Source organism: Megalops cyprinoides, chromosome 15 (genome assembly GCF_013368585.1).
Source record: "Megalops cyprinoides isolate fMegCyp1 chromosome 15, fMegCyp1.pri, whole genome shotgun sequence".
NCBI classification, from domain to species: domain Eukaryota; kingdom Metazoa; phylum Chordata; class Actinopteri; order Elopiformes; family Megalopidae; genus Megalops; species Megalops cyprinoides.
Window position 1 is genome coordinate 16,576,072 of NC_050597.1, and position 23,652 is coordinate 16,599,723.

Consider the following 23,652-nt stretch of genomic DNA (forward strand, 5'->3'; position numbering starts at 1 on the left):
GTAACTGAATATATGAGTATGCCTTGTTCCCAGTTTCTGAATATAAAGCATTACAAATAATTTAAAGACCAGACAAAAAGAACTTCCAAAAATTAACATTTCAGACAGCGACAACACAACATTTTTCAGTTTCGTAAGATAATACTGATTTATGCAACAAAAGTTCTTAAAGTTAGAAAACAGGTTATGACTTAGCCTAGCCATCCTTAATGTAATTTGAGAAAGGTTGCTCAGTGTGCTGAAAGTATTATCTACATCTGCAGTATTTGCCAAAACAAACAAAAAAAAAAAGCTTTCAGCTTTAGTCTGTCCTTCAAAGTGGGTGGTGGTTCTTCCAACCGGGGAACCTGCCCAGTGTGTCAGGCACCTTCTGTGCTGAGGGTCCCGACCCACTTTTTAAAAGTTTTACATTTTAATTTGCAGTGACAGGTATGTCAGCTTTGATCATCACTGCAGGGGGATATTTGAGTGCTCAGCAGAACAGACCGGAATTCAATGTCCTTAGTTATTTGGAAACAAGCATATGTGATATCTGATTGATGTCTCCACATTTGTTGGATGTACAAGGTCTTTCTGTTTTGTAATATATTATATTTTACGTGTAGATAACATGCTAAGACAGAGTTAAGATAAACTGTCACAATTAAATTTAACTGTGAAATATGTTAAGCTTTTAAAGGTGTTATTGCCAAATATCTCAGAGGTTACTGCTTAGTCAATGGGATGGGTGATGCTAAATGTTTAGGCTGAAGCACATGAAGATGGACAAACATCGGTCTCAGAAATATTACTGCATCTATTTGCCTGTTACTTGTGTTGCCTGACAAAGTGTTGTTAGAAAAAAGGCAAACCTCTTCATATGAGGTTTCTTAAATTAGTGAATTACTGAAAACATATGTGAATCCAAATGAGAAACACACCACCTATTATCTTATTATACACTTTCAAACCAATCCATATTTAACACTGCATAATCTGCCAGTATCTGAGTGCTACTTCATATAGATCCATCGATTACATAATTTTGATTAAATTGTAGATATGCAGCCATACCTATAATTTAATCAAAATTACATAATGGATGGACTGTCCATTCGGTATTTGAACCTTGCTGAAATTCTGGCTTTTATTTTGGTATTACCGTGCATATTGCACCATCGTATGCTTAATACTTACTTTGTCGGCATACTGCTTACTTACGCATCGTTTGCATTTCCCACTGTTTAAAGAACTGTTTTACAATAAATGAGTGCACTCCCTTCGCTCTTTAGAAATTACAGCATACCTGTACTCCTCCCCACAAAACACATGTGAATTCTTTTGAAAGCATACACATAACATATACACTACTGTGTCTACAGCACGACGTTTTAATACGCAACAACACGGCTATCAGAAGTGGTTACAGCGCTAAACAAATAAAAAGTGACACCAACCTCTAATTTGCAGAGATTCGAGCTTTTGGATCGTGACTTCTTGCGCATGTAGACAGAAAAGAACCTTCTAACCGCAAATTTCCGCATGTTTGTGTCCATTGTCGTTGTTTCTCTGTTCCTCTAACGTCGACGAATCTCTGTCTCCACACAGCTTAATCCAGATCAGAGCACAACAATAGGGATTTACTGTCACCCTCTGCTAATCCATAATGCTGAATTATGAGAATCATCAGCAACCGAGCAAACCATTAAGGTTGACAGCAAAATAATTACAAAATGATCTCTCACAATTTCGCGCGATTTCGATGCAGATAGATGTGGTAATTATGCGCCGGTGGCATAACACCGGTGTGACAGTGATGCTGCTGTCCTCTGCACCTACAGCGTAAAACCGTGGTTCCCTCCTCACGTTCCGCTGAAGCATTGCAGTTCTGCAATGTGAGCGGCGGTCCCACGTCCTTTGCAGTATCTGAGGTCTCCACGCACCCAGTGAGACTTGACTATCTTCAATTTCGTGCACCAGGTCTCAGAAGAGAGAGCGCCAAACTGACAGGGTCCACTAACGTAGCACACCGCTCAGATTACCCCCTCTCACTTTTTCTAGCAGTCCTCGCGGGGGAACTGGTGATGCTCCGCAGTATTATTTATTTATTTATTTTGGTTATCATAGTGTATGCGCAGTTACAACTGATGAACGGGATCAGCGGCTGCCCACAGACCACGTTTACCTGTGACTGCGTGTTCGAATCTAAACGTGATTGCATATGCTGTCTTCATACAAACTAGACACCATTTATTCAACTAGTAAATCTACCAACACGAGTTTCAGGGTCAAATATTCTGACAGCAAAATACTGAAATATATTACTACAACAATTAGTCTTCACACCCTAAGAAAAGAAATCTCACCCAATACCCAAGTGTATGAACAAGAATTTAAATGTGCTGAATTATTGCTACAGTTAGCAGTCTATAAGGGATTTTGTCATTTAGTTACAAAAAGGTGTGCGTAAGAGTAAATAAAAATAATGACAAGCATATACAAGTAAACACCATCAAAATGTTCCATGTTTAATATCAGCTATAGTTAACTGGCAGGCTTTACAACAACAACAACAAAAGTCTATTATTGACATTCTCTAAGAGGTGGATCCAGTTGACAGACAGCTTCCATGTCCCCAAGCTCTCTTGCATGTCATCATACAAAAATAAATAAATAAAAAACATTTCTAGTCCATATCAAAATCTTACACCCTCACCTTTTAACATGGCAGGAGCTCCCAGGCCTCTGTCTCTTTCAGTTTTCCTCATCCTGCCAAAAGTATTTTGAGATTCCCAATATATCACACTGACAAAGACACTTTGATGGAATGACTTAATCATAAATCACACAATGTAGAGTACTGTATGTACATTATATAGGAAACAAGGCATGCAGGAGCAGAACCAGCACCAGCACCAGTGAATGTCAAAGTCAACTCTGGACTTTTATTTTGTTGAGGACAATCAAAATTCTCAAGAGATGAAAACAAGTCATACAACTGTGGCGTCACATATGAAAATGCGGTAATGACAATATTACTGTCACTCAAATATTGAAGTTCATATTGAAGGGACAACAGCAGTCAGTCAACTCAGACCGCCTGTGACATTGGACCCTTGAGCTCTTGTTTGTGAAAAAAAAATCAAGATCAAAGACAAGCTCATCCTCTAACTAGCAGTGTCACTCCAGTAATCTTCAACAGCTTGACTTGTAGGTATAGCAATACAGGCTACAGAAACAAAACTCTAACCCATGAGCCATTATTATAACTGTAAATACACTGCTAACCATAAGCACCCAACCACATTCCCCAATGTGGAATTACAAATAACTGTTTTATGTACAGTGCAAGAACAACTGCAGTTAGAGGGTAAACCACTACCAGCAAAGTGAAAATTAATTAAGGACTGAGTTTCATATTGAATCTAATCAGTGTGAGATGGAAAGCAGAGGATAGCCTGTAACACAAGTCAGCGTTCCATTATTCCACTCCATTACTCTCTTAGTTGTCCTCACAAGTTTGTAATTATTTTAAGTTCATTTTGGTGAACACCAAATAGATGGAAATATGGATTTTGGAGTTGTGGCAATAATATGAGATTTATTTAATCTATCAACCAACACTAATTTATTGTGCAATAAATGTAATGCCCATCCCTCACCCAACAATGTCCTGTAAGCTATCTTGGGTAGCCCCTCTGTTCACAGAGAAAGAAACAGAAAAATCCTTTCTGGGGCTTGTATGAGACTATACCTGCTGTGGAGTTGAAAAGAATATCAAATTAGCTTGGTTTATTGCTTATTATAAAAGGAGCACTTTAATTTTGATTTCTTCTATAGCAAAAATGAAGGACAAATGCAATCTCTTTGGAGATTGAATTTGAATTACACTATACTACACCACAAAAAGTATGTACAGAAAAACTCTTCCATCGGGACCTTTTTATTGAAAATAGTATAGCATTTGGATAATATCACAGTCTACACTATTAATTACCCTTGCCCCCTAACATTTTTTCAGCCTTTTATCAGATCCTATATTTGCTTTGGGTTTCTGATGCCTATCCCAAGGATGTCATCTCTCACCTTAATTTGGGACTGAGAACCAATTCAAGTTCCCTAACATATATTTCCTGGTTTAATGCATTTTTATTTCTGTGACATGTTCCTCATTTAAGATTTTTGCAGTTTTCTTTCTAAGTGGCTTTTATCACAGCATTTCTACAAAAACAAATTGGTATGTGGTATCAATTACATGAATAAGGTAAACATGCTATACGCATGAGATTAGCTTTCTGTTTGAATGTGATTGCTTAGGATAATAGATTAAGTTAACTACTTCTCAAGTGGTCTTTCACAATGTCATTGATTGAATTATACATAATTGTGTACTCGCAATATTTGATAAGCACTGTATATACTAACACCATCCTGATTTGTTGCAATTAGACAGCTTAGGTATGATCCTATTAAATCCTATTCAGGTAATTCAAGTTTGTTGCCTCCTTCAACTTGCAAAGCATTAGAGTCAATATATCAAACTTCCCACTAATGTGAGTGTGATAGGAAGGTTACAATACCCTATCAGAGGATTCATTGTTTTTAGTTTATGTGGAGCACTCAGGGTACATGTGTTTCTTGGTGAAATAGCATGTTATAAATAAAACGAACATGTTGAGGTTCCATATAAAGTGCAAGAATGTGCTGAGAGATAGAACCATGTGTTGAGTGTTGCATAGTTTTACCCACCTAGTGTTACAGGTACATGTAGTTATCTACTGTACCTAGTGTTACAGGTAGAATGGTGCATTCAGCAGCGCAGTGAGAAGTAGAACCTTAAAAGTGTGTTGTCTGTCCTAGACAATCGCCCACTTCAACTGATCTCACAGGTGTTGAACGTTGACTGAAGTGAAATAGAACTAATAGACTACTATTGTCTTTTTGCTTTGTGTTCTATCCAAAACCTAAAAATAGCAGTCCATCACCAGAGTGTTACATGTCTTTCCAGGAATTTTCTAGTTTATCCTCTTCAGACTAAGGTTTGTGCCTCTGAACAGAAGCCACTTTTCAATGTGTTACTCTGTTCTCTGCTACTGCTGCTTCTCACTCTCCTTTTGCTTTGGATATTGTAGATCACACAATTTCTCTGTGCTTGCCATTTGGAAATCTAATTCTAGGTTCACCTCTTACCTTGTTGATCGTATTGATTTGGCTTGTGGAATAATTTCTTTGCTGATTACCCACATTCTACCGGAGTATCCAGGCTCTGTTTAGGTCCCGTTTTTCTGTTTACATACAAGAGTTCTTATTGCTTACCACAGTTTTTCCACGTACATGCAGATTTTTTTTTTAATCTATTTTGTATTGTTTCCTTTCCATGAACCAGTTGTCAGATTTCCTTTGAGATATCAGTGTGCTTATTAGGCATTTTTCTAGATTCTGACAGGATCCAACATATGTTGATACTACATAATCAGCTAAGTTGCCTTTTATAATTTGCATTATACTATATGCATATAAAGACAGCAGTGTGGCATTGTGATTAAAACTAGACACATAAGCAAAAGTTTACAGTCTTAATCTGAATTGTTTCAGTAAATATAAACAGCTGTATAAATGGAAACTTTATTTTAAAAATGTGTTGTCTGCTCAGTAAATGAATAATGTAATATTTATCATGAATACTGTTGGTATTCTAGTCCAAGCTGCCACCATTGGTCATTTCCTAAATACTTACGTGTGTGCTCTAGTGCTAAAACAGCTCTGAAAATAAGTTTTTCTCCCTAAAATACAGACCTTGGTATTGACCTCATTATTTATTTGATCGGCAGTAAAGAAATTGAGGAGAAGAGTGCCCTTATAAGAGCAGCTATGCAAAGCAGAGACAGGCAGAGCCACGCCGCTGAAAGAATCCCAATGTACTTATCTATAATTAGAAAGAGATGACCCAGCCTTACCGGCTGATCTTGTTCTGATCCATAGGCTAACGTGGGCTAACATAGGCTAATGGAGGACAGCAAAAGGTGACCAATATAGTGTGTGATCATTCAGGAATCAGTGTATTACAGTAGTTTGTGCTTTCCATATTTTTTCTTAGTCAGGGTCACATTGCAGGTTCAAGGTTTAGCTGTAGACATTTCTCAACAACATATGCTGTAGAGTTAAATTATAACAAAAAAGTGTGTAAGTGTGCAAGTTGTGCAAGTGTGGCTTGAATAAGAAAGCACAGTAAGTGGAGCGACATCACTTCCACGAATACCTTCTGAATTATACACAATCATGACACATGGATGGTCATTTTAGGGTATTTGCAAGAATTAGAAAGAGGAGTTGACTAAGGAAAGTGCAAAAAAATTAAATGTGAAACGTCGTTCCATTTCCAATTTCTGCAATGGCTTTTTGACATTTTTTCCCTCATTTTATGCTCCCTCATCTGCCATGTACAATCTCAATTTTTCCATTCTTTTTGCCACTTTGATATTTTCTCTAATTTTATATTTCTTGCTGTCATTTGACACTCTTTGCTTAACATGTTTTTTTTTTGGCCCAAATCACCCTTTATACACTACCTCCCACCAGTATTTACCAGAAGGATTTGTCACCATGGCAGTTTTCCATTCTGCGTACAGCTTATGTCTATTTTCATTCATGATTCCATGAAATGAGAGTGTGAGAATATTCTACCTCACTGAATTGCTTAACTTCTCACACATTACAGTTTCTTTCTGCACTACATGAGGTTGCCTAACCACCCCATTGATGTCAATTGCCTGGGTCACAGTCTTCCATTGTGTAGATGTGATTTCTAAGATAGTTTACTGAGGGAGCTGAAATAAATGTATATGTCACTGTTCAACAGTTTTTGTTGAATGATAAATTTCAGAGTAATATAGCTGTATAATGAAAAGCAGACACAATGTAGTCTATTTCTTTTGCACTTGCAGGTGCAGTTTTTATTTTCATTGTAATGGCACACCTCAGTTATGTTTACTGAAAGTATACAAGAGAATTTGGATTACGGGTACAAACTGGAAGGGATAAAACTGGAAGTTGGAAAAGATTAAATTGGAAAAAAATTACTCTTGTTTACACGTAAGCTTGATTAATATTGCATGTTCTGTACACCTTGATTTTATCCAGGTTATCAGTCATACCAAGTACTGATTTATTATTTACTTTATAAAAAAATGAAACTTTTATTTACAAAAATAAAAATGTAGGTACTCAAAACGTATCACACAATATATAAATTATATTGTGATATATTATTGTAGTCTTATATTGTAGTTTCACATTCTTTCATAACAATAGATCTTATAATTTACAATTCTGCAATATAATATATAAAGAAGGATTCATTATGTATTAACTGAGGCCCTGGTTGCTTCATCATGAGCAGTTAGCAGTTTCCTACAGAAAGAACCTATAAGGTCTGAGGCCTTATAAACAATTACTTCCATACCATTTTAAACTCTTTAGAAAATTCAGATACAATTTCAGTTTCCCACAAAGTACATAGCTAATCTTGTGTTTTCGGTACCTTAAATAAATAAACTAGAAAAAATATTCATAAATTCTCTATCATTAAAAATATCATTAAAGCTTCACAAGAATATAAAGTTTTGTGTGTAGAGAAACCTTCAGAAGAGTGTCTTTCAAATAAGAGTAAAATGCTTAAAATGTAGCTATAAAAATGGCTAAAAGCATAATACAGTGGGGTTTGCTGCATGAACTGTGGACTAAGCTGAAAGAAATGACTCAACAATGTTTAGCCAAGGAAAGTGTGTAAAGCCTGACAGTGATGAATGAGGGGCACTAGAGAAAATTGTTAGGAGGAAAAATTGATTTATCTTAATGAGCATGAGCAGACAAGAAGTCCTTGATGAGACTGTTGAGGATTCACAGTAATGAAATTGGATCTAGGTGAAAAAAAAATTACCAGTGTGGTAATATGGAATGATAGAAAGTTCCATGTAGTATGTGGGAATGCAACAAACATGAACAAGGGATAGAAATGAGAGGCAAGGTGATATTCAAATAATGAAACCAGAATGTCTGCTGAATCATGTTTCCGATGTATGTATCCGCATCATGGAAAATGTAAAGCTAATTATCCAAATTCGAAAAACTGAAGGAAATCTAGTGAGTATGCAGGGGGGATTATATAAACCTCCCACATAGCAATATTACTGATGGGGTGGCTGTACAGTAATTCCCATATAAAATTCATACATTAGGCAGTGCATTCTCCTGCCAAGATACATACGTGAGAAGGTTGCCGTTACAGCAAAAGTACTGGATGGGATTCCACCATCAAATGATAGTATGGAACTTTTTTTACTTATATAGTTAACATATTAAATCAAATTATAATTAGAATTAGAATTTTGTAATTATGAATGATAAATGTATCATTCAGTTATGCCTTAATTGTATAATTTATTAACAATTTATTAACACATCTCAATTATTTTCTTTTTTTCATTTGATGTGTGCAAAATGATTCTAATAATGATGGATGTAAATCAACATGTTATTCACAACACCAGTAAAACAGAGGAGGGGTGTAAGTGACACTGGCATGTCTGTTTTTATCAAACATACGCACTATTAATGTATGGCTTTTTAGCATGTTTCCAATTTACAAAATGGACCCGTATAACCAATAAATTGAATAATTAAACTCACAACTGCATGACCCATTATATCCGGTTGCTCAAATAATACAGCTAAATCCATAATCTATATATTGAATTGAGAAAAGGATTCAACATCCAGTGCATAGCATAGCACTACCCTACATCCATGATGTACAATTAGTGTAGGGCTGTTGTCTGCATTGTCGGTCCTCCCAAACCCCCTTCCAAACCCTCACCCTACCCTACTGTTATAAACACTCATGCTCTCTGGTGACTGCACCAAATAAAGCAAGCAAATATTAGGGCTATTTCATAAGGTATATTGAGAGGATAGCCCTGATCAGATGTGCTGACCTCTGCTGCTGTGTAACCAGTCCGTGCCCACAGGAGCTTCTTAAAATACCCTTAAAAGCCTCAGTATACTCTGAAGCAATTGAAAAGGTCCCTTAATGCCCTCTAAATGCATTGCCTCCTTCCACAGTTCAAGACATTCAGGGGTGGAGGGTTATCTGTGCTGTTATTACATACAATACACTCATAAAAAATGCAACTTATTCACGCTTATATTAAAAATGACGCACAGATATGTGGTATACAGATACATGCAAATATACAAGGCATAAATGTGCTTTTTCACTATCAGTCAGGTTTTTTTTTTTTTTTGGTCTGGGTGATTGCATTTTGTTATTGATGTATTGTATTTCACTATGCAGGTATTGCATACCAGTGAGGTTGTAAATGTCAGTTACACTCCTGGGGCACATTGACAATGAAATGCAATCACTGGGATTGAAAAACAATTTTTTGGAAAAACAAGTTATTTCTGTCATTTTTTTCTAGCCCTTTTCAGCGCTGACTTTGGAACTGCCAACTGTACACACATTAAGCTTGCCTCTCCAAACCCCCTTTCACTGAAGCAGTAACACTGAAGGACAACAAATGCAATTCTCTGTTCTCTCTCATTGTCCCTTGGAGGTTGGTTAGAGCATGTGTGGAGTTAGCATTCTTACAATTTCCTTCTAACCTATTGTTCTCAATGGCTTTTTCAGACTAGAAGTCTGGTTGAAACCAAGAAGTGGCTGGAAATGCATATTATGCCCAAGCATTTATTATTTACCACAGTATTATTTTATCATGAGAGGAAGAGGAAGATAAAGTTCAATTTGCTCACCACTTAAATGAAGCAGGGATTCTTTGGAGAATGCATGGGTATGATGTAGACACCCTGTGTGCTGCATTCATGCAATTTTCTCTGCGTTATTTGGTGCTTTTACCAATTCACTGTTGTAGAATTGGAACATAGTGATAAAATATGGTATCTATTCTGAAGACATGTGCCCTTTTTGAAACAGGCAGGCAGGCAGCTGAAGTGCAAGCAAATAGATCACCATACTTCTCCAGACCAGAGTTTCATTTTTTCAGGTTTGTTTCTAGATGGACCTGTGTGCATGTGCTTTAACACTTGCCAAAGGTTTAAGTTGATGTTGTGACATGTATCATCTTCAATTTGCATCTATGTTTATGGCGTATTATTGAGTTATGTATTCTTGTATTGAATTTAATTTTAAAGTTCATAAAATTCTCTTCTCCTACAGTCAGCCATTGGTCACAGAAACAATGAGAGGCTTTGTCCCATAGCAGAAAAAGAGATTTGCAACCTGTCCCTTGACTTATGTGTAGTTGTGTTTTAGGTTCTGTGATCTAGCAACTGATGTATGCTAGTATACTTGGCTTTCCTTGTCTAGTCAGGTTGCACAAATTAGCTTTGAGCAGGGATTGAATAGCGTCATGCTCACACTCACTGGTTCGGTAGTGTTGTTAGCCTGGTCTGATACTGTTACTCATTCAACTTGAATGGATACACTTATGTTCTGTTGTGCTGGATGTTGCTCTGGATAAATGTAATGTAATGTAATGTGATACAGAGTGGAATACAATAGATGCCCACACAACTAACAAACAGTGTGTTGAGAAGCTCCTGGGTTGAGTAAAAGGGAGTGTTGTCTTCCGTCAAGGAGGAGAAAGCACTGTCAATTGGCTCCATGTCAGACCACCTTTCCCAGCTCACCCGCTCATTACACCCCGCTTCGTTCAGAGGATAGGTATGACTCATGGTTAAGAATGTCTCTCTCATTGAGTCCTTTTCTTTGAAGGAAAGGTAGAAACACAGGACAATCCCTGCCCTGGATATTACTAACATGAAAAAGAAAAAGGTTTTCAAGGGTGGCCAGAATGGCTTTCAGCAATAGCCATTATCTCTGGGATTAGCTCCCATTAATCTATAGGTCTTGCATGCCAGTTAGCTGCTTATCACACTGCCTTTGCAAAACATGCCCTGATGGACGCACTAAAAGCCACCAGTCTGCGCAGTACAAATCACATGCTTACCTCACAGTCAGATGCATAGAAGATTTTTAATTGCCATCAAAGAAAGTAAAAGGTGTTTTCCCCCAGGAAGACCGTTGCCAATTAAGAAGCAGTGAAGCATTGCATGGATCTCAGAATGGTTGAGAGCCAAGACATTTTCATAGCACAAGCCTCTCAAAGTCACTAGTGGGTTAGGTGTAAAAGTGCAGTGCAGATCTCTCATGGATAAGGGGCTGGTCCAACATGCTGGGGCAAAGACACCCACTCTCCTCCTGGTTTTCCTTATTGGTGCCTTCCCATTTTGGCATGGGAGTTTCTCCTCTTACAAGATAGTATATTTGATCTCATCCAGTTGTGGGAGCCTCTAGGAAACTAAGATTTGTGCAGTTTATCTCTGGGAGTGGTGACTCATGTCCATGTGTCTGTGTATGGGCATGTTGAAGTGAGAGGGAAAACCACAAACAGGCTTTTCAGGGGACACTGTGAGCAGTTTTAATAGTCCCTAAGAAAACACGCACTTACAAGCAGATTTTTTTGTCCTTTTTATTGTACTTCAAATTCCAGTCACTGGTCTGAAGATCATTTGAAATATATTCAGCCCCCCCCCCCCCCCCCCCAAAAAAAAAAGAAAATGGACTTCCAACATCTGTTTACATAGAGAAAAAATTGTCATCTAAAGATCCAATGCTGGAGGCCCTACTCCTTCACAGTACAAGGTATAAGGTGCTTTTGTGACATTCCTATAAGTAATGAAGAACCATACTCTATTATCATTATCAAGGAATATATTCACTAACAGTATATCCAACAAGTCAAGATGTACAAAATACAAAATTTCAGTATATACATACATACATATAAGTTCCCTGCGCTGCAATGTGTGAATAATCCTGGTCTATAAATAACACAATGTCCCATGTGTTTTAACAGTCTTCAATCATTTCGACACAGGGTGAATTCTCAAGACAATTAAGGACATGGCAGCAGGGCACTACTATACATATTGAGCTATAGATCAGTGCTAGTGTTATGGATTTTGGGCTTCTGTTCTATGACATATGGCTCTCTTTGTGATCATTTTAGCACTATTAATACAGATAGCCTGGACTGGTTTTATGCTGACCTTGGCACTGTACATTAACTTAATGCTTTATCACTGACATGCTACTTGCTATTCTGTACCTAAAACCGTGTTCTTGACAGCTGTGACAGTGCTGTAAGTTGCTCTGAATACAAGTGCCAAATTAATAAATAATAAAGAATAAGAACAAGGCTGTAGGACAGTTTAGTGCAATCACAGCATGGGATAGAACATATACCACAATACAGTGAAATAGCACTGTGCTTGGTATCATGCTTCCAAACATGGTGCGAACTGGGACATGCATAGCACTGTACAACTACATCACAGTGCATTGTGATGTAAATTTGACTGAGACAAAGCTTAATCTGACAGGTTTAACTGACAGCTAACAGTGAAACTGCAGTGTTACAGCACAATGGGTCACCGTAAACCATGTCACAATGAGACAAGTAAGACGACTTAATAATTTCCAGTGGCACTGGCAGGTAAATTCTCATACATCACACAGAAATTGGCCTGAACAGACCTGAAGTGTTGTTACCTACGCTTAAAGTTGAGGACATAAGACCAGTTACATAATGAAAAAAACTGTCTTCTTCCTGTCTGCACAGCCCAGACCAGCCAAATCTCAAAACTGTTCTGGCAAAACCATTAAGGCATAAATGATGAACTCCATTTCGTTGTGCTGGCAGTACTTGTATTTACAATGACATGTGAATGGTACTTCCTTACTTCAACAGGCTTTATGCAGGCAGCCAAGTGTTGACAGGTTTGCTACCTAGGTAACTACCTTGGTGAACCTACCTAAAGGTGTGCTGTTTTGGTGCTTTTTGCTGACCAAAAGATGTGTAGCTTTTTTCTATGTCAGAGATAACTGTGTCCTTTAGTAAAGTTCACTCAGTAGTGTGCTTTACAGCATAATGAACAGAGTTGGATTTTGCAGTGTACACTGGACTGTCTGACAGATCTGGGCATTATATTTTAATTTACAAAGCTATCCCCATAATAGGCAATTGTGGAGGTAAATAGACTGAGATTGTAATGTCAGTTATAGACCCAACCAGATGCACTTTACTCTAGTAAGATAACTGTTGTGTTTAAGCAAGAGACACAGATATTGCACCAAGTAGAACATGACATTGCAGTTTTTCTTTTAGTGTCATTGTGTTAGAATATGGTGACATCTTGTGGTGCACATTTGTATATGCATATCAATTCCTTCCATTATCTCTATCAATGAAAGCCAGGGTGGCATATGTGCTCCAAAATGCCAAATTTATAAATCTATCCATTTATTCACACCGTTGTCAAACAGCTATTCAAAAACTAAACTAACCATGAGGTGAAAGTCAAAACCTCCACTTTTTAAAAAATGGAGATGAACAGCCTGGGTCAATTCATCATTTTTCTCTCAATCAGATCTGTCAATCTCAAACAAGAAAGACACTAACATTTATCAGAAACAAATATGTTTAATTTAAATACAGTATGAAAACAGAAATGGCAGAATGAAGTATTAAACCAAACATGGAAGAATTCTTTACACCTTTTCCATACATGATACATTTACTTGGTCAAATGCACTTTGAGTGTATAAAATCTGGATTGCAACTGGTCCTAAATGTGTATAACTAGCTAGAAAACTACTTTAAAAATACTATATAATTTTTAAAGATATTCCCAGTTACTTACAGCAGTCTTGACCAAAGTCAGAACAAAAAGTGTACATTAAATAAGTGCGCTTTGGACTTATTGTGGAAGTGTAATTTGTAAAATATTTGTTTATACAGTTGAAGCAATGCTTGGAAGCATTTCAGTATTACCAGATGGAAACAGATTCATCTTAAAGCAGTGGTTATAACCCCAAAAAAAGCTTCTGTGATGGAGGTAGGTCTACTGCCACTTTAAACTGTGTGGCCATCACAAACTGTGTCGTACATCAATAGATTCAATTAGCTTGCTGTACAAACCAAACAGAGACCCTCTATATTCTTGCCCTGACTCAAGGGTAACATCACCATTTTTGCACAAAGTCATATAAACATTCAAGCGCTGTCCCCCCTCTGATAACTATTGGAAGGCTAAGGTTGCTGTTATCAATCTAAAAATAATTGAGTCACGCAGTATTATTTTCCTGGACTTGAAGTAAAATGTACGTTTTTCAAGGCTCTCACTATCTCCATGGCACAGAAAGAAATGCAGTTAGTTCAACAACAGAAGAGGTCCTTTACTACTTGGCTTCACAACACCCGTCTGAAATGCAACTGTACCACACACAATCAGTCAGTCAGACGCTCTAAATCTAATTGTAAGTTCACTCCAAGACTTGTGAGATTATTTGGAACTCAAGTCAGTCAGTCTACTCCCTGTTTGTTTTCACTGGCTGTTCCCTGAGTTACTATATGCAACTCCAACTGCAATGCTGCAAAACAGACATTCAAGGTCTGTTCAAATGGTGATATGCTGAATGTCGTGTTTCAAAATGCTACCTAGCCTTAAAATAATTATTGAACAAATTATAAAACAAACTTTGGATGGAAGAAAAAAAAAAATGAGGTACTTCAGAACCCTAAGACCATGACTGTCTATCACTGGGCTTACCATAAAATTGTCAAAAATAGCACAAATTCCCTTTCATGATGCCATTTGATTCTTATCTTATGACCATTTTCCAGCACTTGCAGCAGTGTGGTATAGTGGTAAGGAACAGGGCTTGTTACTCACAGGTTACCAGTTTGATTCACCAGTGGGAAATGTACCTAAATTGCCTCATTAAATATCCAGCTGTATAAACAGACATTACACTTATATGGTATGCAAGCTGCTCTAGATAAGAGTGTCTGCTAAGCAACCAATGTTTTTGTATTTTATAAATGTGATGGAAAATAAAAATCACTATCTAGTTGGTCCTGTATTCAAATATACATCCAGGTAAAGCTGTTAGAAGGCAAAATTCTGGAAGGCAACATGCAAGCTAGGAAACAAGAGTTGGGTGCGATCAAGTTAAACTTGCCTGAAACCCGTTTGTTCTATAATGAATCGTTTTCTAAATGTACTTTGATTGGAAATTGAGCACAATTTCTGTACCTGTCATTTAACTCAAAGTGTATGTATGTATTTTCATTTTAGTTTCCTGTATCAGAGTATAACAGTAGACTGGAAAAAAAAAAGACTTTCAAACATCTCCCGATGCTTAATACTTCCCCATTAAGGGGGGGTAGTAAACCTCCTTGTTCTCCTGACACACCATATACCCTGTGCTCCCATAGAAACCATAGGTCAGATTGTCATTATGTTGGTTCCTGTTGTCCAACTCCGACTTTTGACAGTCAATTAGCTGGAAATCTTTGTTGAAACATATCTCAATCTGCCCCAAGGTCTGCACATTTTCTCCCTATGAGGTAAAAAAAAAGCAGTTAATTTCACAATTCACCATCTGATCCAGCAAGAGAAAAAAAAAACATACTACAGACTACAGCAGTGCTCCTCAACATAATTTATCCATAGGCACAAATTTAGACTGAGTGTGGCTGGCAATAAGATACAGATTCAGTGATCTACGTAGCTATGGCAAGTCCAGGTTTTTACACAACAAAAAGATATGTTAAACATGTTAAAGATTTGAATTTATGTTACAGATGAGCACTTTCATCCTCAAAGCCCATTTTAAAACATGCTTTGAGCATGAGCATAAGCAAACCATATACAACACTGAAAGATTATGATATTTCATTCCAAATTACAATATTTTATATTTCTTTCTACATCCTACTTAAATAATCTTCGTACATTAAAGCATTCATATCAAATAATCTTACCGGTTTTGGTGGGATACACTGAATCTTTGGTTTAACGTTGTAAAAACCATGAATGGCCTCCTCAATATCGTCGAACTGGAACATACGCACAAAAACAGAACTTAAATCAGTACGCCAAGCCTCCAAACACCTGACCTGAGGCCAAATGGACGGATATAGTCATATGACTAACTGCAGATCAAGTTTTTTGTCTATTCTAAATGATCACATTTGTTTGACGCAATCCTACAACTGGCTCATTAAACCTCATACTTAATCTAACAACACTACACACATTTATTTTAATGGAATTCATTTGTTAGTTTCATTTACAGAAAGGCTAGTGATGGCCATTTTAAGGTCTATTTTATTAGGCTGGAACAGTGAACAGTTATAACAACGATCATCACTTTCACTACCACTTTCTGTCATTTGATCTTTGTCGTCATTTGCGGCTATGCAGTATCATGAGGGTAGTTTTGACCTCAAAATGGGTAGCTCTGCTCATGAAAAATAAAACAAGAAAACAGTAAAAAGGAAATGTTTATTATTTTGTACTCAGAGGAATGCTGTCTATCTTCACAATATATACATTCAATAACCTGTCAAGCATTTTTTGTAAAATTACATGTTCAATCCCTAGAAATGTTTTGAAGATGTGCTTGTTTCTAAACTGGTACCACTAATGTATGTACCCTTTGAAAAAAACTATCATTTTCATTCCATATTCATTACTCATTTCCCCCCTGCACTGAGTATTAATAGGGAGATAATTGAGGAAAAGAAACAACCATGTATTATTTTTGTCCACCGTCCTATCAGGGTTTCCGTTATCCGGTAATTACCAGTTTTTGCCCAATAATATTTATAAAAAAACGCTAAATTAAACACTTGCCGGTCAAAATGTCCAGTAATAACGCTCATACAAAACGTAGCTATAACAAAGGCTATCCCTAAACAGGACATTTGTGTTTTGACAGCAAAACAGCCTGTTAACAGCCATTGAAAAGGTCACTGCCCACTTTTGCCATGAAGTGACGACTGAATCAGCAGCCGCGCCTCTCATTGATGCCAAGCGCACACGACGAGATGTAGTGGCAGTGATGACGGCGCTCCACGGTTATGGGGGTTTAACTTTAGCAACAGCTTGCAAAGTGCTTATTTATGAGTTTAGCGAGCTGTACCCCGACTGGGCTACACTGGCTAAAATTGCCTGTGTTCTGCCCGTGCCAGCAGAGAGGGGCTTCTCTCTGCAGAAGCGAATTAAGACGGTGCTGCGAAGTCGCCTGGAGTATGCGCATTGCAAGATGCAGAGACACATTGGACATGTTTGATTTCAAGTTGGCAGCAGAGGACTTTGCCACAATGAAAAAAAGGAGAAAATAAAATGTTACCTGGTAGCCTACAGGCTACATCTAATGCCACGTAGGCCTAGCCTTTTTTTTTTAAACAAGCTACAGATTTTACAGGTTACAGCCGTTTTGTAATAGCCTACATTTTAGCGGCTAATGTTGAGGTTTTGCTCAATCATTACAGTTCGTTTTGCTTGATCATTACTGTTCATTAAATAGTCAAACTGATTTGAGATCGTTGCCATTCTTTCATCAACATAGGTGTACATTATATTTGCATTGGTAACATAGACTTTTACTGAAAAGTGACCGGTAAGTTTCAAATTTGTCTGGTAAAATAAATTCTTTCCGGACACCGGACCGGCAAGAAAAAAATCCTAGAGGAAACCCTGCCTCCACCGTAAAACTGGACTAGCCATACATGTAAGACCTGTTAGACTGGTCTTCATTTTAATGCAATCATTCCAGACTTATTTTGTCCAGTGAAGCAAATGTTTTAAGTTCACTTGAAATATTGTTGAAAATAAACAGTACTTACATTGTAGAATTTTTCTGATGGGACAATGTTGGACTTCCTTAATACCCTGAAAATGCAAATGCAGTTATTAGAATGGAATTCCAGCACAAGGAACTACATGACCACACAGTCATGTTACACAACCAATAACTCAACCATTATGGTTAGGGTTACAGATCTCAATGTGAAGCCTCTCCATTCAGAGGACATTTTATAGCCTCACTGAAAACATTGCATTTTTTTTCGATTTATGAAAGAGCTACACTACTTTTTTACCCACCGTTTCCCCTCTTACCACAATGTTGTCAAGCCTGTTGCTAGAAATTGAAAATACCATGCTTATTTCATAATTACATGTTAACACATTTCTGTTTTTATGATTTAGTGGCAATTCTGTCTGTATGAAGAACATGATGAAGGAGCACAACCTCCCGTGCAAATACTCTAGAATGGTTGAGAATAAGGATATGAAATAAAAGTCTATATTATCATACTTATATGATTACAGTATGTAATGCAGTACAAACGGCCACCAACACTTAAGGACATAAGCTACAGTTTTTATGATACTTAAAACAAGGCATTTTTAATATTTATGACCATTCACGGTTATGATGTAGCAGTGTTGACATACCCATCAAGGTCCAATTTGTGGTACAGCTCCAGAGCTTTACTGAAGTATTTATGTTCACTGTCTAAGGCCTCTGACTGGACAGCACATGTTCCATGTTTCTGCCATTCATGCTTCCTGAAGGAACCAAAAGTCACAAAGAAAATTCTACATGGTAGTGCTGGGAAAACCCATTGTCAATTTTTTTTTAAATTCAATGAAATGAGTTAAATTGATTGAACTGCTATGTAGACCTACAAATGATCACCTTCAATATCACTTCGGAAGCACAGACAAAGATGTTAAGCATAAAGCAGTGGGTGCCCTTAACAAGGTGCTCCAGATCATGCCAAGGTATAGTCCTCCATGTTCTATAACTATTCTGATCAGCCAATACTTCACAATAATCTATATGCATACTCATTTAAAAAAAGCATTGACCTGTAACTGGCAATCAATTTTGTCTACGTTACTGTACATGGGATAGATGATTTTATATGCCTGTAGTCATTCAGAAGGGCTAAAATTATATGATGTCATCCTTCATGAGGAATATTTAATAAACATTAGAGGAACACACCAAAACACAGTGGAATTAGATGGATCTGGATGCAACAGGTCAGGCCACCACTTTTTCATCTCTGGCATCAAGTCCTGCAAAGCGTGTCATTATAATAATAAATTCACATTAATCATAGTTAAATCATGAGGGCTGCATTCAGTATTGTTTATGACTAATATCTGCACACTGTAAAGTCATTGGGTGAATACTGGGTGAATATGAGGCCTTTTCCAGACACTGGGTGAAAATTATGCAGTGACTGGACTACTATCTGGTCTCCAGCTAGAGACTTGTCAAGCCAGACTCCAGGCTCAAGCCTCAAACCTCTGCTTAAGGCTTGAGTCCGGTTTTATAGAAGATTACTTACCTCTATTTGACTTGCATTGAAATGCCAAGATGTATTGCATGTGCCTCCTTTATCTGGCCTAAAAACAAGAGATTTCATTAATGGTACCGCTATCAAATGATCAAAGCACATCAAAAGGTTCAGAGCCATATACAAATACAATCACCTACCCTGGAAATTTCACCAGACTGTTATGAAGGAACTTTTTTGGCTATTATCATCTGTGCCTGAGCTGACAATGCACACCAAAATACAACCCAAGTCAAAAAACTGAACTTCCTCTAATCTGCACTTTCCTTTCATACTGATGCTAAATACACATGAACTTACCACAGTCCATGCAAAGTCCAGTAGTCAAAATGTGTATTACAATGTTCCATCTAAAATCAGACAAAAACATATATATATATATATATATATATATTATATATATATATAAATGTATGCGAATAATACATCAACATGTATGTGAAAATTAATCTAGAGTTTATGGGCATAAATGATCATGACTGACTCAAAACTGAATTTTATGGGCATAAATGATCATGGCTGACTCAAAACTGAATGTTTTATATATTTATTTTATAATTCATATATAATTTATATATACATATAACCAAAGGGATAAGCAAAAACTAAAATCTCTACGATAGTTTACCAGTTTTTAGGTCTGGACAAAGGTTAGTATTGCATCACAGCACATACAGACTTGAGTCAGTAGTATGGTCACATTCCAGCTTGTGGTTGTAAACACAGAAAAATCCATCCTTACACTGCAAAATGTCTGAGGCCAATGGTGAGTCACAATCAGCTTAGACCACACTTGCCTGTGGGGAAAAAAGAAGTATTAATTGATCTAATATGATTTAATGAAGCATATACAACAAGATTCATTTCATCCAAGTGTGAAATGTGTCCAGCAGATACCGATGACATTCTTGTCATCTACAAAATCCCTTATGGGTGGTTACAGTTTTTTGTTGTCGTTGTTGTTGTTGTGTTTGTTCTGATTATGCCATTAAATTCCCTTTTGAGTTTCCAGTAATTAAAAACTCAATACGTGCATGCCAAAATCGCACCCTAGACTACCATCTCAGACTACATGGTTTGTCAAATTGTAAGAGAAATAAAAGCTTTTCAGTGGACCTTATGAGTTACCTGAGCAACAGGATATCAAGTAACCTATTCCTGTTCCTGTTTCACCAGCAGTGAGCGACTGTCAACAGTCAATGAAAAAAAAAAACATTCAATAATAATGTAATCTGTGAAAGGGGTGTTTTTGGAAGCTGTCGTTTCCTCTATATACAGCCAAAGTGAGCCATGGAATAAGAGAGAAAATGAAGTGGGAATGCCATGCCAAAAATACATGTAAAAATGAGTAATTTATGAAACTACAACAAATATACAGAGAAGTTTCTTATCTTAAAATTTGGTGAGGGATCCAACTGCATACAAAACTGTTGTGCGGCATAATCCCATTAATGTAGCAATTTTTACTAGTTCTAATGTTCTGCCCTATAATTCTCTACAATTATTTTACACATTTCATAGCTTCCTTTTATGAATCATACAATGTCTGGACTCAGGAGAACGAAATCATGTCAACACAAAGCAGCCCTGTTCTTTTCTGTTTACTATGTAGCTAGCAAGAGTTTGCTGTAAAGAAACCAGTTCTGGTGTATCTGACCAAGTTTTGATAAATTAGCTAGCTGTTCTGGGGCTTCAAATGGTTGGTAGCTAGAGTGTTAGTTAAATATGCCTAACTCCAAATTTATTTTTGAAAATTGTGGTAATGTAATAAAATAAAGTGTTAAAAGACTAATGTTATACAAGTTAGAAATGATCGACGCAATATCAAATGAAAAGACGTGCAAAATATGAATGCGACTGGACGCTGAGTGCAACTTAAATTCGCATTCGTGTAACAGTGGGGTTGCATGTAATCTACCGAACAACACTGGCTGCTACAGTAAATCTAATTTGTTTTACTTTAAAAACAGCTTTGTTCTTCTTTGAAAATCTGAACAAACACATAAAGAACGGCTCTTCTTTGGGGATTCTCACTAGAGTGATGTGAGGAACAGCACATTTATTTTAATTATAGTTCTTGAATTACAATTCAAGGTGTGGCAAGAGTAAAGCATTTACTACTCCTTCCACAAACAGTTATCGCTACAAACAGCGGTGTGGCTTTGCTGCCGAGTCCTGAGACGGTGACGCACGGTACGATTACCCACTTGCAAAATTTATGTAATATGTAACTAACTTCCACAATTCTGCAGGAGCCCTGCCGTAACGTATGCATGGTTAATTCCCACTTCATTCTGTAGCAATTTTAAAGAACAGGACCATACTGTGTACCGGCCCATGGTGAAGAAACGGTCGACATACTTATTGACTAACAAAATGTAGCAACTTTGAAGGATAATCTGAAATTACTGACAAATGTGTAGCATGGGTAAAATAAATGAGAACTTACATGAAATGTTTATATGAAGTCGTCAGGTGACCATAGCCTAGGCAGAGCAGGAGCACAAGAGTGAAAGATCTCATGATCAAGAAGAATCAAACCCTGTATTTTAGGAATACAAAAAATGCAGTTAGTATTTTTCACCCAGTAGTATGTCTGTTGCTATATTCAGAGATCAACTTTAAAAAGACTCTTAAAGAGAGATTGCATTTTACTAAACAATACGCACATTTTGCAATTTACAATATAAACTTAGGTTACAATTAATCATAACATTAAAATAACGGATTTCTTTTTAAAGGGCACCGCGCCTTTATATTGTATGTCAACTTGAATAAATTTACGTCCAAAATGTAATATTACTCATCCATTCACGTACGCTTTTATTGGTAAGGCCCACGCTTTACATTTGAGTCAAACAGGAGCCACAGCCATTTACAAAGCTGGAGTACAAGTTAAACAAAAGACAAAAGGCACTGCAGTCGACCAAGCCTTTACTTCTGTGTGCGTTTCTTCCATTTCGACAGCACCACTTCCTCATAAAGTCAGTAGCGCTAACAACCGTCTCTTGGGGGGAAAAACAACTACCAAGAAATTTGCAATCTCAGTGATGTGCCAACATTTACGATGATTACTTTTCCGTCCAACAGTCGTATAGAATTTGTTTCCCGCAGTACTAAACAGTAGCTACTGTTATTTACAATAGATCTCATTTTTTGCACTGGCAATGAAAAACAACTCATTCAGGTTATACACTTGATACGTCTGGATCATTAACACTAAATAAGTCTACATTTGTTTACAACACAGGTGTGGCTAACGTTTGCACATACTATGGCTTAAAATGAAGGTCTATTCAGCTATGCTCCATGGGTTGCTCTGTGATTGTAAATTGTCCGTAGGCTACGATGTTCCTGTAACAAACGCATTTATACAATGTGCAACTACTAATTCACCCAACAAACAACTCATTTAGCTACATGCCTATGCCAAATCTCATTAGCAACAAAGTGACCAGCTAGTCTTCAACCTAGCAAATAAATCATCTTACCTCCTGCGTTTCATTCGAACACTCCCCTGTCCTTTTTAAACTCTCCGTACAGTTGACCGTACAGTTATCTAGTTGGCTACAGTACAAAGGCTGCTAACAACACTGTCAAATTAGCGAACAAGCTACTTTACTTCCAGATGTTATTTTCAGCGATCACTTGATACAGAAAACAATTAGCAGATAAAACACGGGCATAGAAATATACCGTCACCTCACTGCTTTTCATGCATTTCCCTATCTAGTCAGGGAGCTTGCGCAGCCCTGGAACTTCTAGGCTTGTGTTGAAAAGCAGTCACGTGACTTCACCTTATTTATCTCACATGACTTCGCGGCTGAAAGTCATTCGAAACAAATACGGAAGGTACATGTCACATGATTTCTGTTCATAATAGCAATGACTTCTGGGGTTGGTGCGAGCTATCAATCATACAAGATACGATACATAACTAAAATGAAGTGTCGTCATTTAAATAATCATTTAAAAAACACGTTCGTTTCAACGTCCCATCAGTTTGCATTCATGCGTTATGTATTATGTTATATCCTGCTTAAACAATCGCAATAGGAAGTGTTATAGTTCTCTGTTTTTCCAGATAACATTTGATGATACGGCCATGATTACCGTAAAACTGAGTAAGAAAATCAAATATTCACGCTTAATGTGCAAAAACATTGCTTGTTATCTAATGTAATAATTATTTTGGAGAACAGGGGTAAATGTCGACGCTGTTTGACGTTATTTTAAACAAAAATCTCAGACAAAGAAGGGAGACTGGCCTGATTTGTAATTTACAGCAGATTGCCATGTTCCTGTGTAAGTGCTAGAAATGGCTTAACAGAACAGCAATGTGACCCCGTGGTCTGTACTACACTGAGAA

At 37.1% G+C, this 23,652-nt stretch overlaps 2 protein-coding genes across 3 annotated transcripts in view; both read right to left on the bottom strand.

Annotated features, from left to right (window-relative positions):
• The window catches only part of rps6ka2 (ribosomal protein S6 kinase, polypeptide 2), a 35,145-nt gene extending 33,227 nt beyond the window's left edge, over positions 1-1,918 (bottom strand). Inside the window, exons 1-2 of the mRNA XM_036546448.1 lie at positions 1,725-1,918; positions 1,437-1,587 (exon numbers count right to left, since the gene is read on the bottom strand). Of these exons, the coding sequence (XP_036402341.1) occupies positions 1,437-1,535 (99 nt within the window). The 5' untranslated portion in view covers positions 1,536-1,587; positions 1,725-1,918. The remainder of the gene's footprint in view (positions 1-1,436; positions 1,588-1,724) is intronic.
• A 12,122-nt stretch (positions 1,919-14,040) lies between these two features.
• Positions 14,041-23,036, bottom strand: rnaset2 (ribonuclease T2). Of its 2 annotated transcripts, none has more exons than XM_036546097.1 (10): positions 22,775-23,036; positions 21,733-21,825; positions 20,026-20,080; positions 19,584-19,633; positions 19,275-19,332; positions 18,926-18,999; positions 18,370-18,483; positions 17,757-17,802; positions 15,888-15,962; positions 14,041-15,463 (listed from the first exon to the last, which is right to left on the bottom strand). In XM_036546097.1, exons 2-10 carry the CDS (start codon positions 21,804-21,806, stop codon positions 15,263-15,265), a joined length of 747 nt encoding a protein of 248 aa, XP_036401990.1. In that variant the 5' UTR covers positions 21,807-21,825; positions 22,775-23,036; the 3' UTR covers positions 14,041-15,262. The 2 variants fall into 2 exon arrangements, with proteins under 2 accessions (XP_036401990.1, XP_036401991.1); XM_036546098.1 differs by lacking the exon at positions 22,775-23,036 and adding an exon at positions 22,103-22,178.
• Between the last annotated feature and the right edge of the window lie 616 nt (positions 23,037-23,652).

What these genes read in the sequence shown, in the direction of transcription:
- rnaset2 (XM_036546097.1), bottom strand. Translation starts at nt 21,806, where the DNA reads ATGAGATCTTTCACTCTTGTGCTCCTGCTCTGCCTAGGCTATGGTCAC. An exon ending in TCAATGCAAGTCAAATAGAG is followed by an intron (nt 19,000 to 19,274) that starts GTAAGTAATCTT and finishes CACGCTTTGCAG; the next exon opens with GACTTGATGCCAGAGATGAA. An exon ending in CATCAGAAAAATTCTACAAT is followed by an intron (nt 15,963 to 17,756) that starts GTAAGTACTGTT and finishes CGTATGTTCCAG; the next exon opens with TTCGACGATATTGAGGAGGC.